General features: G+C 40.4%; 1 protein-coding gene and 1 long non-coding RNA gene across 3 annotated transcripts in view; one reads left to right on the plus strand and one right to left on the minus strand.

The window, feature by feature from the left end:
• PRSS12 (serine protease 12) overlaps nt 1-16,801 on the plus strand; it is a 79,771-nt gene that overhangs the window by 11,099 nt on the left and 51,871 nt on the right. The window contains exon 2 of the mRNA XM_061164138.1: nt 15,832-15,982. Within this exon, the coding sequence (XP_061020121.1) occupies nt 15,832-15,982 (151 nt within the window). The remainder of the gene's footprint in view (nt 1-15,831; nt 15,983-16,801) is intronic.
• Nucleotides 1,433-16,801, minus strand: part of LOC133071620 (uncharacterized) — a 69,540-nt gene continuing 54,171 nt past the window's right edge. Inside the window, exon 6 of one of the 2 annotated variants that reach the window (XR_009696481.1) lies at nt 1,433-1,673. This is a non-coding gene — a long non-coding RNA (uncharacterized LOC133071620). The remainder of the gene's footprint in view (nt 1,674-16,801) is intronic. The other variant, XR_009696485.1, reaches the window with a different exon arrangement.

Raw genomic sequence — 16,801 nt, forward strand, 5'->3', positions numbered from 1 at the left:
AAATTAAGGGAAACCAGTGACAGTTTGACCGTCTTAAGCATTCTAAGAGAGCTAAGTGAAGCAAGAACGAAGTAAAACCAAAACCAAAGAAAAACCACTGCCTGTCTTAAATGTATGTACTGTGAATTATGTGTTCTTGCTTTTATTATCTTAGGCATATTATCATGCTGATTTTTTTTTAAAGTTCTTTCAAAAGATTATTAGAAGTATAAACTCCATGGAATTACATACCAGTAAGAAATACTGAGTTCAAGGTAGATGATTACTCAGATATTTTGGAAATTTTTATGGCGTGAGGAAAGGATAAACTATGTGGAGGGGCACTGCCAGGCAGGTGTGTGCTTTGGGGATGTTGGAGTTGAGAATGGATTCTGCCAGAGAATTTGTTAGTCGTTGACATGCAAACTGCCTTTCCAGAATCGCAAATATTTGTATCCATTTGTTAAAGGAAAATTGGATGAGCACTCCACATTTCTTGCCATATAGCAAATACAGATAAACAAATCCAGGTTTTCACAGCATGTTTGGCGCATGTGAGAAATGATGGTAGAACTTATAGTTGACCTGGAAATTATTTCCAGTGCTATCATTTTTGTTACAATGATGTTATGGTAACAATTACACATTATGCAGAGTTTTCTCCTCCTCATTTGTGGATGCCTTAATCATTTAGATAATATTCCTGCATCATTTCTTCTTTGAAAGCTTTTTAGTGATTTGGGCAATATTTTGCATTTTATTGTGATTATTTAACATGCATAAATAGAGTTCCAGTTTGTTTTCATTACTAGAACATTTGTCCAACCCTTTGACATGAATAATTTGATGGTCGTGGTATTTGTGGTGGTGGTGAATGAATAAACAGATAATAGATTAAATGGTTTCCCTGGTGGCTCAGCTGGTAAAGAATCCGCCTGCGATGTGGGAGACCTGGGTTCGATCCCTGGGTTGGGATGATGCCCCTGGAGAAGGAGACAGCTACCCACTCCAGTATTCTGACCTGGAGAATTCCATGGACGGTATAGTCATTGGGCCACAAAGAGTCGGACATGACTGTGCGACTTTCACTTTTCATATTAAACTTTCAGATTTCAAATAACATGTGTTTGAGCTGAACAAATGAATTCTTTGATTTGGAAAAAAATCAAAAGACATTTTTACTGTGCATGATATTAGTATTATGTGGGTCTCTATCGAAGACATTTTGTGATTATAAAAAATCATTAAAGTTCAGTTAAACTCTTTGGACATATTTCTTTAAAGATATTCTATAGTTCACACTTTTTGTTGCGGGAAGGGGGACCTCTTCTAAGGCCCTTGTCTGACACTGAGAAATGAATTGTCTGAGGAGGCACATGTGCTGACAAAGCAAGAGATTTTATTGGGAAGGGGCGCCCGGGTGGAGAGCACTAGGGTCAGGGAACCCAGGAGAACTGCTCTGCCGCATGGCTCAGTCTCGGGGTCTGTGGTGATTAGTTTCCGGGTTGTCTCTGGCCAGTCATTCTGACTCAGGTCCTTCCTGTTGGTATAGGCAGTGCCCAGTCAAGATGGATTCCAGAGAGGAGGATTCTGGGAAGTTGGTAGGACCTAGGGATTGGTGTCTCCTCTGGAGCTTTCCCAAATTCTTCTGGTTGGTGGTGGCTTGTTGGTTTCATGTTCTTTACCAGGACCCCCTGTCATAAAATAAATTGTGCGGATGGTTACCGTGGTACCTGGCCAGGGCGAGCGGCTTCAGTTGGTGTTTCCCTCTAACATTTTCACTGAGCTAGACAGGGCTTCCTCTTGCTTGGTCTGAATTAAAGAAGGTTAGAATATATATGAATGAGTTTTAGATTATCTGTCATATGAATGATGCACACCCATGTTCTCTCCTGAGTAGTCAGGATTTGGCAGTGCAACTTTGCCTCCATTTGTTCTTGCCTCTTGTTTGAATTAAATGACACTTTGTATTTATCATGAGAGATAAGATATGTGTTTCTTAAATAGTCACATTTCTTTTAAGGATGATTGTGTGGAAAATAATAGTGATAGGTGACTAGGCTGGTGCAAATGAAATGAATGGATGATTTAGAATCTGTTATTTTTGAAAAATAATTATAAAGCCATAGATTACTTTGAAATATGTAAAATGTGTCAGAAATTTTTAGTAAAATTTAATTTCTTAACCTATTTACTTATGAGATAAAGGTCATCTTAAGTGACTTTTCACAGACTTTTATGAAATTTTTAAGTTGTCTGAGTTTGATTCTACCTCTGCATATGTCTCAACTGCAGCCTCAGGACTGACTCTAAAAACAAGTGCCAGTGAGAAGAGAAATGTAGTCCTTTGATACACACTTAAAAAAAACCTGAAATATATTTGATTTACACTATTATGTTGGTTTCAGATGTACTGCATAGTGATTGGAATTTGCATATGTTATGAAATAATCACCACAGCGAGCCTAGTAACCACTTTGATCCACAGTTAAGGGGTAAGACTATCTTCCCAGGGATGCTCTAATTTAAATTTTGACTCTTTTAAGACTGAGAAGAATGACTCAAATTATGGACTGTGGAGCAGCTGAGTGGGGAATGATGTGTAAAGAGAAGTGAAGTTCCAGGGCCATTCAGTTATATCACACCACTCTCCCTAGGGGCAGTTTCCCTAAGACTACCTTTAGACAATATTTCTGACACTTAACACCTTTCTGAAATTTTAGACATTATCTTTAGACTTCTCACAACTACTGGTAGAGGCTAAAAGGGGAAAAACATTTTATTCTTTAGTGGAAGAGCAGGTAGAAGGAAGATACAACAGCTGATAACAGGTAACTTGTTAACAGCATTCTGTTTGTTTCTGTTTTTTTTTTTTTTTAATCTATGACCTCTTGTGGAGATGGAAGGTGATATATAAGTGATAAGAACTTCATATGTGATGTAATCAAATATGTGGGATGTAATATCAGCCATTAGTCACAGTCTTCCACTTTTTCCCTTTGGACTTCTGTTTGCCTGGATTAAAAAAGGAAGTATCCTTAGCATTGACATCAGGATGTTAATTTAAAAAAAAAAAAAAAAAAAAAGAGCCTGCTAAATCCTGATTCAAAGAAAGAAGGACTTGCTGTGAACAGTGAAAGCCTGGTTCTCTCAGCATGCTACCCGAGGACTTGTTCAGTATGTTCAAATGGTTATGTTCTATTCAAGGATTTGGGGATTCTTTTCCATTTAGGGTCAGTCTGGCTTCGTGGTGGCGAAAGCGCCTTTGAAGGCTGTAGAAGTATATGAGAAGGGCGTCTGGGGCGTCGTTTGTAGCAGCCACTGGGACGACGCTGCTGCTTCAGTCGTTTGTCACCAGCTGCAGCTGGGCTGAGTTTGTTCGTCCTTGACCGAATCTGTCTGCTGATGCCTGAAGGGGGTGCTGGCCCCCCACCGTTACCTTGGAGAGGCTACCTCCTCCTCCTCCTTCTCTCACATTCCTCTCTCACTTCTCTCAGAAGACTTTTAAAGGAAGGGCTCCCAATGGAAGGAGTGAGTTCCTTTAGGTACAACTGCACTTCACTTGTTACTACCCCTGCTGCTAGGAAATACCTGCCAGAAACGCTCAGAGGGCTCAAACAAACCTTGTGTGCGCCAGGACCCAGGACCCAACGGAGACTGAGACAGACTGTGTCTGAGTGTCCCTGTGGAGGTCCGGGTCAGCAGTGGCCTGCCGCGGGGCAGGGGCTCTGGGTGCAGCTGACCTGGGTGGGGCATAAGCCCTCTTGGAGGAGGTCGCTGTTAACCCCACCATGGAGCTGCCAGAACTTACACAGGACTGGGGAAACAGACTCTTGGAGGGCACAAACAGAACCTTGTGCCCCAGGACCCAGGAGAAAGGAGCAGTGACCCCACAACAGACCGACTAGACTTTCCTGTGAGTGTCCGGGAGTCTTCAGCGGAGGCGTGGGTCGGTGGTGGCCTGCTGCAGGGTTGGGGGCATTGATTGTAGCAGTACATGCATGGGACGTTTTGAAGGAGGTCACCATTATCATCATTACCATAGTTTGCCCTCAGGTCAAACAACAGGGAGGGAACACAGCCCCACCCACCAACAGAAAATTGGGTTAAAGATTTACTGAGCATGGCCCCGCCCATGAGAACAGGACCCAATATCCTCCTCAGTCAGTCTCTCCCATCAGGAAGCTTCCATAAGCCTCTTATCCTTATCCATCAGAGGGCAGACAGACTGAAAACCACAATCACAGAAAACTAACCAATCTCATCACATGAACCACAGCCTTGTCTAACTCAATGGAACTATGAGCAATGCTGTGTAGGGCCACCCAAGACAGATGGGTCATGGTGGAGAATTCTGACAAAATATGGTCCACTGGAGAAGTGAATGGCAAACCACTTCAGTATTCTTGCCTTGAGAACCCCATGAACAGTATGAAAAGGCAGAAAGATATGACATTGAAAGATGAACTCCCCAGGGGCCCAATATGCTACTGGAGATCAGTGGAGAAATAACTCCAGAGAGAATGAAGAGATGGAGCCAAAGCAAAAACAACACCCAGTTGTGGATGTGACTGGTGATGGAAGTGAAGTCTGATGCTGTAAGGAGCAGTGTTGCATAGGAACCAGGAATGTTAGGTCCATGAATCAGGGCAAATTGGAAGTGGTCAAACAGGAGATGGCAAGAGTGAATGTCGATATTTTAGGAATCACTGAACTAAAATGGACTGGAATGGGTGAATTTAACTCAGATGACCATTATATCTACTACTATGGGCAGGAATCCCTTAGAAGAAATGGAGTAGCCCTCATAGTCAACAAAAGAGTCCAAAATGCAGTACTTGGATGCAGTCTCAAAAATGACAGAATGATCTCTGTTTCTGAGGCAAACCATTCAGTATCACAGTAATCCAAGCCTATGCCCTGACCAGTAATGCTGAAGAAGCTGAAGTTGAACGGTTCTATGAAGACCTGCAAGACCTTCTAGAACTAACACCCAAAAAAAGATGTCCTTTTCGTTAGAGGGGACTGGAATGCAAAAGTAGGGAGTAGAAAATTACCTGAAGTAGCAGGCAAATTTGCCATTGGAGTACAGAATGAAGCAGGGCAAAGGCTAATAGAGTTTTGCCAAGAGAACACGCTGGTCATAGCAAACACCCTCTTCCAACAACACAAGAGAAGACTCTACACATGGACATCACCAGGTGGTCAACACTGAAATCAGATTGATTATATTCTTTGCAGCCAAAGAAGGAAAAGCTCTATACAGTCAGCAAAAACAAGAGCCGGAGCTGACTATGGCTCAGACCATGAACTCCTTATTGCCAAATTCAGACTTAAATTGAAGAAAGTAGGAAAACCACTAGACCATTCAGGTATGACCTAAATCAAATCCCATACAATTATACACTGGAAGTGAGAAATAGATTCAAGGGATTAGATCTGTAGACAGAGTGCCTGAAGAACTATGGATGGAGGTTCGTGACATTGTACAGGAGGCAGGGATCAAGACCATCTCCAAGAAAAGGAAATGCAAAAAGGCAAAATGGTTGTCTGAGGAGGCCTTACAAATAGCTGTGAATAGAAGAGAAGCAAAAGGCAAAGGAGAAAAGGAAACATATACCCACTTGAATGCAGAGTTCCAAAGAGTAGCAAGGAGGGATAAGAAAGACTTTTTCAGTGAACAATGCAAAGAAATAAGGAGAACAATATAATGGGGAAGTCTAGAGATCTCGTCAAGAAAATTAGGGATACCAGGGGAACATTTCATGCAAAGATGGGCACAATAAAGGACAGAAGTGGTATGGATCTAACAGAAGTAGAAGATATTAAGAAGATATGGCAAGAATACACTGAAGACCTGTACAAGAAAGATCTTCATGACCCAGATAACCACAATGGTGTGATCACCAGCCTGGGGCCAGACAGCCTGGAATGCAAAGTCAAGTGGGCCTTAAGAAGCATCACTATGAATGAAGTTAGTGGAGGTGATGGAGTTCCAGTTGAGCTATTTCAAATCCTAAAAGATGATGCTGTGAAAGTGCTGCACTCAATATGCCAGCAAATTTGGAAATCTCAGCAGTGGCCACAGGACTGGAAAAGGTCAGTTTTTATTCCAATCCCAAAGAAAGGCAATCCCCAAAGAATGCTCAAACTACTGAACAATTGCACTCATTCCACATACTAGTAAAGTAATGCTCAAAATTCTCCAAGGCAGGCTTCAACAGTGAACTTGCAGATGTTCAAGCTGGATTTAGCAAAGGCAGCAGAACCAGAGATCAAATTGCCAACATCTGTTGGATCATCGAAAAAGCAAGAGAGTTCCAGAAAAACATCTGGTTCTGCTTTATTGATTATGCCAAAGCCATTGACTTTGTGGATCACAATAAACTGTGGAAAATTTCGAAGGAGATGGGAATACCAGAGCACCTGACCTGCCTCTTGAGAAATCTGTATGTAGATTAGGAAGCAACAGTTAGAACTGTACATGGAACAACTGACTGGTTCCAGATACAGAAAGGAGTACATCAAGGGTGTATATTGTCACCCTGCTTATTAACTTATGTGCAGAGTACATCATGAGAAATGCTGGGCTGGATGAAGCACAAGCTGGAATCAAGATTGCCAGGAGAAATATCAATAACCTCAGATAGGCAGATGACACCACACTTATGGCAGAAAGCGAAGAACTAAAGAGCCTCTTGATGAAAGTGAAAGAGGAGAGTGAAAAAGTTGTTTTAAAACTCAATATTCAGAAAACTAAGATCATGTGGTCCCATCACTTCATGGCAAACATATGGGAAACAGTGGATGACTTTATTTTTTTGGTCTCTAAAATCACTGCAGATGGTGACTGCAGCCATGAAATTAAAAGATGCTTCCTCCTTGGAAGAAAACTTGTGACCGATCTAGACAGCATGTTAAAAAGCAGAGATATTGCTTTGCTAACAAAGGTCCATCTCATCAAAGCTGTGGTTTTCCCAGTAGTCATGTATGGATGTGAAAGTAGGACTATAAAGAAAGCTGAGCGCTGAAGAACTGATGCTTTCGAACTGTGGTGTTGGAGAAGATTATTGAGAGTCCCTTGGACTGTAAGGAGATCCAACCAATCCTACCTAAAGAAAATCAGTCCTGAATGTTCATTGGAAGGACTGATGCTGAAGCTGAAAGTCCAATACTTTGCCCACCTGATTTGAAGAACTGACTCATTGGAAGAGACCCTGATGCTTGGCAAAATTGAAGGCAGGAGGAGAAGGGGACAACAGAGGATGAGATGGTTGGATGGCGTCACTGACTCAATGGACATGAGTTTGAGTAAACTCCGGGAGTTGGCGATGGACAGGGAGGCCTGGCGTGCCGCAGTCCATGGGGTCGCAAAGAGTCAGACATGACTGAGCAACTGAACTGAACTGAATTGACTAGGAAATGGGCAGAAGCTAAGTGGTCCAAAAATAAAAGCATCTTTTGGTCTTTGATTTAACAATCAGATTCTTCAGCGCCAGGAAACAAAGAACTGGGTCCAAAAAGTTTTATTTTCCCAGTAGCCTGTACAGCCTGTGGTTGCTGTCATTTGCTTTTAACTTTCTACCTTGAGCCACCCACAAATTCCGCTGTTGTGTGTGTGTGTGTAGGAGGTGAAGTTCATTTGCAGTTTCATCCCATGCTGGGTAAGGTGTGATATCCTGGGACACAGGTTTCTGCACCGAGGAGATCCTGTAAGAGATGGCAGCTTCCCACAGCCCAGCGGCACCCATCATCGTGAGAAGCTGCTGGCCCTTGCTGTCACCCTCAGTTCATTTCAGTTCAGTCGCTCAGTCATGTCTGACTCTTTGCGACCCCATGGACTGCAGCACGCCAGGCCTTCCTGTCCATCACCAACTCCCGGAGTTTACCCAAACTCATGTCCATTGAGCAGGCGATGCCATCCAGCCATCTCATCCTCTGTCACCCTCTTCTCCTTCTGCCTTCAGCCTGATCCCAGGCACTCTCCTTAAAATGGACTGGTGTAAAAAAAAAAAAAAAAATGGACTGGTGTACCATGCCCAGGACCTTTGTACTTTGTTTCAAGGGGTTTCCCAGAAGCAGAAGTTTCCATTTTGGTTCCAAATAACTGGTTTTCTTTTTGTTGCTATCTTTCTGTTTTTGTGTATCATTTATTTTTTCCAAGTATCCATGCCCTATATTTTTCTTGACCTTTATCACAAAGGATCTTTAAAAAGCTTGGAAAATATCTTGTTATGAAAAAAAATAAAGGTTTAAAGACCTGAAAGAAAAGCTTTCCATTTGCAAATATTTTAGATTACTAATCAATGAGTGGTAATATCTAATGTGATGACACATTTGGAAAGGTTAGTCAACTGCAGTCAAATAAGTAAAAATTTTGATTTGCCTGTTTCCTGTCTTCTCACTCGGAAGGTGGGAAGTTAGTATTTAGTACAGGCGAACCTTGAGGGCTTAAGTTTTGTCCAAACTTTTGATTCTATTCAGTTCAGTTCAGTCGCTCAGTCATGTCCGACTCTGTGTGACCCCATGAATCGCAGCACGCCAGGCCTCCCTGTTTATCACCAACTCCTGGAGTTTACTCAAACTCATGTCCATCGAGTCGGTGATGCCATCCAGCCATCTCATCCTCTGTCGTCCCCTTCTTCTCCTGCCCCCAATCCCTCCCAGCAGCAAATAGGGTTAATGTAATACTTAATCAATGCTTTCCCACTGTGGTGTTGGAGAATCCTCTTGAGAGTCCCTTAGACTCAAGGAGATCAAACCAGGCAATCCTAAAGGAAATCAACCGTGAATATTTATTGGAAGGACTGATGCTGAAGCTGAAGCTCCAGTACTTTGGCCACCTGATGTGACGGGCTGACTGATTGGAAAAGACCCTGATGCTGGAAAGATGGAAGGCAGGAGGAGAAGGGGATGATGAGATGGTTGGATGGCATCACAGACTCAGTGGACATGAGTTTGAACAAGCTCCTGGAGATGGTGAAGGAGACGGAAGTCTGGTGTGCTGCAGTCCTTGGGGTCTCAGAGAGTTGGACATGACTGAGTGACTGAACAATACTTAATTAGGCTTCCTGGTGGCTTATCAGTAAAGAATCCGCCTGCCAGTGCAAGAGATGCAAGTTCTGTCTCTAGGTCAGGAAGAGCCCCTGAGAATGAAGTAGCAACCCACTCTGGTTTTCTTGCTGGGAAATCCCATGGACAGAGGAGCCTGGTGGGCTACAGTCCATGGGGTTGCAAAGAGTCATGCCTCAGCAACTAAACAATGATTAGTTAAGTTATTAGTTAACTAAACAATTAGTTAGGTTAAGCAACAACCTCACTAATTTTTTACAATGAGGGTTGGAATAAATCAGGATAAAAGCAAGAGGAAGGGGAGCACCTACAAAGAGTTATGGTGTTATCGTGTTAATTACTGATTTCATCTCTTTTGTTGGAAACAGTCCTTGGCTGGTGGGCAAGTCACAAAGAATGTCGGCTTGGTGCTTCTTCTTTGACATCCTGCAGGTGTAACAAATTTGTAGGCTCCTGTCGGTGTCTTTCTTCATGTACCTTTCTACCTGTGCTTTTATTATCCCTGAAAATCAGGGAAGAGTAAAATTTTCTGTGAGACTGACATCAGAAAACAAAAATGATACAAATGAACTTATTTACAAAATAGAAGTAGAGTTACAGATGTAGAAAACAATCCTATGATTACTAAGGGGGAACAGTAGGGAGGGATAAATTGGGAGATTGATATTGATATATACAGACTATTATATATAAAATAGATAATTATGTGAAGTAATTAGCCTCCAACTAATAAAAAAAAAAGAGAAAAAAAATAGATAATTAATAAGTACCTGTTTTATAGCACAGGGAACTCTACTCCATGCTCTGTGAAGACCTATATGGGAAAATAATCTAAAAAAGAATGGATATATGTCCATGCACAGCTGATTCACTTTTCTGCACAGCAGACAGAATGGGTGTGTGTGTGCATAATTGATTCACTTTTCTGCACAGCAGACAGAATGGGTGTGTGTGTGCATAATTGATTCACTTTTCTGTACGGCAGACAGAATGGGTGTGTGTGTGCATAGCTGATTCACTTTTCTGTACGGCAGACAGAATGGGTGTGTGTGTGCATAGCTGATTCACTTTTCTGTACGGCAGACAGAATGAGGGTGTGTGTGTGTGTGTGCATAATTGATTCACTTTTCTGTACAGCAGACAGAATGGGTGTGTATGTGCATAGCTGGTTCACTTTTCTGTATGCAGACACAACATTGTAAACCAACTATATGCCATTAAAATTTTCTAAAAAATTTAAAAACAAAAACAAGCTCTGTAGTGGAGATGTGAATTACAGAGATTCTCTCTATTGATCAAAGAATGTAAACTAGCTTTCTGCAAACATAAACTTCAGATAAGCTGATCTGATTCCTTCTGTCATCTCTTAGTCATCCATTAATAAAAGAGAATTTCAAATAAGGGCAGAGCAACCTGGCTTTATTGCTGTCAAGACAGATTCATATTTTAGATACACCCCAAATATTTATCGTTGGGTTAATGGAAGCTGTCGCATGGAGACAGTTCTAGAGATCATCATGTTATTCAGATAAGCATTTAATCTTTTAAAAATTTAATTTCAGTTTTGTACATATCAGAGGTTAAAAGTATGTAGACTAGATGAGTTATCTTAATTGATTTCAAAGTCTTGCTAGCAAATGCTATTATATATATATGTATAAAATTTTTAAAAAATGGGAATGGATTGTCTCTCTTGGTATTACCTTGCTTAGATGTGGTAATAATAATTGTTTTGAAGATGACAGCCTAAAATATTGGAGTAGGAAAGAATCTTCAAGCATCCAGACTTCTTTTGTGTATCAGAAGGAAGGACTTAGAGACATGTTAGAGTAATTTGCAGCTGAGTGCAGACTGGAATCCAAGTCCCACTAGATCACAGGACAGACACATTTCTTTCACATAACCATCCAGACTCCTCTGTTTTACGTCTGTAGGATTTGCCCATTTTCTTCTAAAATCAGCTGTAGATAAAGGCACATGCCTAGCATTAGTTATTCAAGGTTAATTAGAAAGATTGCCATAGGTAATCACCCTGTTCTGATCTAATGTTTTGATTTCCTTGACATTTACATAATCCATTATGTTTGTCTTTTTCTTCCACATCCACCTTTATTGATTTCTTCCATTTTTTAAAATCCTAGTGCTTTGATAAAAATTAGCCTACATTCGATAAACCTAACCTTGAGCATTGTACTTCCAGAGGAAAAGGAATCGCAAAACAAGCCCTGTTTTCTGAACTGGGCCTTATTCCCATTTATTGGAGTAATGTCCGTTGCTGAGGAGATGAAGAAAATATACTGCTTTGTGAAAAAGACATCTGGCAGGGCGGGGCATATTCTGAGAAGATGGCAGCTGCTGTCCTGTGTAGCTTTTCCCATGGTAAAAAGAAAAAAAATTTTATTTTCTTGCTTTACTTTTATTCTGTTTTCAACATTCCAGATGAAAAACGTGTCTTAGTTAAATGTTTTCCTAAGCGTTTAAATACAGACCTGAGTCTGAATCATCATAGTCTATCAACAATCTAATTAGTCTTTAAAGGAATTCATCTAACAGTTGGATTTATGTTTGAACTCAGTTTTTTTTTTTTAAATTAAAAAATTTTTTGGTTGTGCTGAGTCTTTACTACTGTGCATGGGCTCTCTCTAGTTGCAGTAAGCGGGGGCTACTCTCTAGTTGCAGTAAGCGGGCTTCTCCTTGAGGTGGCTTTTCTTGCTGTGGATCACGGGCTGTAGAGCATGCAGGCTTTAGTAGTTGTGAAGCTTGGGCCTAACTGCCCCCTAGCATGTGGGATCTTCCCAGACCAGGGATTGAACTGGTATCCCCTGCATTTCAAGGCAAACTCTTAGCCACTGGACCACCTGGGAAGCCCTGACCTCATTTCACATATTTTCTGTTTTAATCTAATTTGTTTACAGGATTATTATATACTGTATTTGAGACACTTACTTGGGTAATGAAAAATTGTGATAGAATCAAGTTAAAAATCATCTTGAAACCAAATATAAAATACAGCAACTACAAAAAATGTTTTCACTTTATAGAATAGAATAGACTCATAGTATTAGTGTTCTCCTTTGAAGATAGCACATTCCATAAAACAAATCGCTACCTTGGACAAGGGCTCCTTCTATGCATGATGTCCTAGGCATTCAGTTCAGTTCAGTTGCTCAGTCGTGTCTGACTGTTCGCGACCCCATGGACCGCAGCATTCCAGGCCTCCCTGTCCATCACCAACTCCCGGAGTTTACCCAAACGCATCTCCATTGACTCGGTGATGCCATCCAGCCATCTCATCCTCTCTTGTCACCTTCTCCTCTTCCCTCAATCTTTCCCAACATCAGGGTCTTTTCAAATGAGTCAGCTCTTCGCATCAGGTAGCCAAAGTATTGGACCTTCAGCTTCAACATCAGTCCTTCCAATGAACACTCAGGACTGATTTTCTTTAGGTAGGACTGGTTGGATCTCCTTGCAGTTCAAGGGACTCTCAAGAGTCTTCTCCAGCACCACAGTTCAAAAGCATCAATTCTTCGGCGCTCAGCTTTCTTTATAGTCCAACTCTCACATCCGTGCATGACCACTGGAAAAACCATAGCCTTGACTAGACGGACCTTTGTTGACAAAGTAATGTCTCTGCTTTTTAATATGCTGCTTAGGTTGGTCATAACTTTCCTTCCAAGGAGGAAGCATCCTTTAATTTCATGGCTGCAGTCACCATCTGCAGCATTGGTGATTAGTATATGGTTTCGGTATACAGGTGTGTGTATGCTCATGTGAACGGAAGCAGCAGGAGAAGCTCCCTTTGCCAGTTATTTTTCCTTGTTTGGGATATTCTTTCTAGGCTTTTAGTTTCACAATGGCGGGTGGGTTTTCTGGGGTCCATGGTTGTTTTAACGTGTGACCACAGCCTGTGGCTATCACACCTTTTTGGATTTTCTTGGAGATAGCAATGTGATCAGATGTCCCAAGTCTTAGAATGCCAGCAGACAGCCAGGGCAATGGTTTCTGATTGAGTACAAGTATCACGGAAGGAATTGACACGCTTCCTCCACAAAACATAGGAAGATCCAAGCTAGGGTCATTCCTGTGAACTGACTGGAAGAACTAGTGGAAATGGTGCAGGATATCATAAGTGTGTGCTTGCAGAGCTACAGTCCTCTGTGGGTGCAAGGTGCGTTCTGAATCTTATGCCTTGTAGGTTTTTCCTCTTCTTCCTTTGCCTCTCCACCTCTTGGTAATCCTATCTTTGGCACATACATGTTTACACATTGCTACATCAGGGATGCTGTGAATCAGGCTCAACAGTGCACTGCTTTTTGTAGATATTGCTTGTATTCTGTGCTCAAACTAACTGATAAATATGTTAGCTTTTTTCACGTAGTGAAGTAAGTAAAATTTTGAAAACAATCCTTTTTTTCAGGATCTCTGTCTACTCTTTCTTTTTAGAAAGCTGTCCATTCTCTATAATCTACCCACTTGTTTATACTCTGGCTGCAAAGATAAATTTAAGCTTGGTGTAAGCATATATAAAATATTGAAGGTTGAGAATAAATTAGAAGTGAGAGTGCAAAAACATGCTTTTATGGTAAATTAAATGAGAATATGAAAACAAATAGCTCAAATCAGCAAACACTGAGTCTATCTTAAGGCACAGAGTAGACCTTTAATATTAATACTTTCTTTTAGTGTGGAATTTACATTTAGCATCTTGGCATGTAGTATTTTTCCAACACTTAGAAAGTATAAGATCTTATCTGAGTATTGGGCATAGGAAATATCAATATAAATGAAAATGTCTGGGAGTTTTATTTATCCACAAATTAAATACGAGTCAACTACTTCACTGAAATTTCTTTCAAATGATTTTTTTTGTGAGTGTATTTGTTGGGAAGATGTGAGATGGTGACTAAATTTTGTCTTTGAGCTTCTCTATATTTTCACAAATACTTATACAACCAGTGTAAAAACTACATTTAAAAATAAAGCACAACATTTTAAAAAATGTAAGGTAATTATGCCATAATGTTTCTAGGTTGTAGACAATTTTAAATTTCCTCTTAAATTTTTTTGTTTTTCTGTTTTTCCCATGCTTACCATGGAGGTGGGGAGAAGAGAGGCAGAGAAGGATATAATAATTTAAGAAATTTATGCTGTTTCCACTGGTTTGTTTCTATATTTTCCAAGCTTCTTAAAAGAAAAACATAATAACATGTAAATTTAGGTTTCTTATACATAATTCAGCAATCGTAAATCATAAGAAGCTGCTATATAATGTTGAGAACAGTTATGTTTATTAAACCTACCTTTATTGTTTTCCAAATTACAAGTGCTAGTTGACTTATGTAAGAAAACTGTGTTACAAATATCAGAATATGAGTAGATGTACATGTTCACTAATCTAAATCCCTTCTCTGGTGTGATATAAATACGAATGTCCAAATACCATTTATTGATAGCTGCTTATACTGTGGAGGAATTAGAAGCGTATTTCTTGTGGATAAATGATGAGTCTTTGGCAAGAGATAAAACTAAATTCCCTAATAGGGACCCAGCCTGTTCTGAACCTTTGACCATCTCACATTCTTTATTCCAGAAAAATTAGAGGCCGTTCTGTTTCCCAAACACATACAGCTTTGTGCTTCTGTGCTTTTGTTCATTCGGTTCATTTTGTCTGAACTGCACATCCCCCATGTCTAACATATGAAATCCCATCCATCATCTTGGCCCTCTTAGCTGCAGCTCCTTTAGAAGGGATTCCCTAATTTCCTCTAGTGGTGGGCAAGCACCTTTTGCACCTGAGCCCCTGCAGGGCCTTCTCAATGGTCTCTCATCTGTGCTCATGTTGTCCATATCCCGAGGCAATATACTTAAGGGCAGCATTTGTGTGATGCCTCTCTGCCTAATAGCAGTTTAAGAAACAGAATTGAAGGAATGGATGTCGATAGTTGTTTTTTCGTTGTTTGGGATATTCTTTCTAGGCTTTTAGTCATCACTTGCCAATCCAATCAGTCAACAGATATTTATTACATGCCTTCTCCATAGCTGGGTATCTGAAGTACTTGAGTGAAAGGGAAAGGCGTTCCCTGTGTCCTCAATTCTAGACTAAGAAAAAGAGAGAAAAATGAAAAAACTGATGAAGCTAGACTATAGGCATTGTAGACTGTAATAAGGAATTTGCATGGGGAAGCCTCTGGTATTCTTCACAGAGAATGAATTGATTCATACACAAATGATGAACTGATTCATACGCAGATGAATCTTCAATATTGTTTTTTGAAGGTACTGGCTGTGATGTCCACCAGCATCTTATATTGTGATAATGTTAACTTTGACTTGATCTTTACAAATGTAAAAATATTTCTGTGCTGAAAGCAAGTATGTCATAGATATAAGTGCCATTGTTAATAATTACATGTTGGTAATGCTCAGGTTACTGTAAATAAAAAATCAGTGCTACCCCCCACAATACCATAAAAATCAAATGGATTTCCAATAACTGGTTTTGAGTGTGTCTTTTCTGGTTTCTGAGGTCCTCGGGGAAAAGTGAATTTAGACTGCTTCCTCTTGACAGCTATTTGTATGAGTGTAATGCAACTTGGAGGGTTTTAATCAGTTGAGATTATCATAAAATATATTAGAGATGCATGGGTATGTCCATATCGCTGAAGTGGCTTATTAAATATAACTTTATGATTGAGAATGGCAAAGAAATAGAATATGCCTGATCTTCTACAGCTCAGTGTAAATGTGTAGGTTTAATTTGTTGTTAATTTCATATTGCAGGCCCTGCGTTCCCCATCCTGCGCCTTGTTGGGGGGAGCAGTGTGCGTGAGGGCCGAGTGGAGGTCTACCATGCCGGTCAGTGGGGGACAGTCTGTGACGACCAGTGGGATGATGCAGATGCAGAAGTGGTCTGCAGGCAGCTGGGTCTGAGGTTGGTGGTTCTTGTTTTGTTTTGCTTACATTTCTAAGTTTATTACTTCCATACCCAAAGGTAGGTGTGTTTAAATTGCACATTTCTTTGAACAAATAGAGAAAGCCACCTTTTTGATCATTGTATTTGGCTGTAGTCTCCTTGAAGAGAATGTCTGTGTACCTATAGATCTAACCTGTTTGTAATCTGAATTCGACTGATTTTTGTATCCTTAAGAATCTTAAGGCTTTTACCACTTTTTATCAGGAGCCTTTACAGGACTCCCAGGTAGTGGCTAGCACGGTCAACTGCAGTAACTTACCGAAGTCATATGATGAAACTGGTTGTGAGGCTTTAGCTGAAGTTCAGCTTCTTTCCCCCAAATATTGTCTAAACTTTTGACCTTTGCTGCCTTATTTGTTAGGTATGTGCTTAGAACAAAGAATGTTTATTAATGTTCAAAGGAAATAATTCCTAGATATGGCAATGAAACTTGTGGAAAAAGACAGAAAGCCAGTATTATATGTTGCTTTAGTTATGGTTACTTTGGAATAGTATGTTATAATTTTGTATCCTCTGATCCCTGTCTTTAGTGATTTTGAATATTGGTATAGCAGGCTTAAAAGTTTCTCTCAAATTATACTGGCAGATCTTCTGAAAGTTGATATTTTACTTTAAATTTGAAAAAAAAAATTACTTAGCATGTTGTGGCAGGTAGGGGTGGGTTCATGTGGAGACTTCTCAAAATTAGAACTTCTCAGTTCTTGTTTCACTTTGTCCAGTTAAGTATGGTCTTTGATACTGGAGTGTGATTTTTGAACCTTGAACCGTGATTTTTTT

Source organism: Dama dama, chromosome 17, assembly GCF_033118175.1.
Source record: "Dama dama isolate Ldn47 chromosome 17, ASM3311817v1, whole genome shotgun sequence".
Taxonomy (NCBI): Eukaryota; Metazoa; Chordata; class Mammalia; order Artiodactyla; family Cervidae; genus Dama; species Dama dama.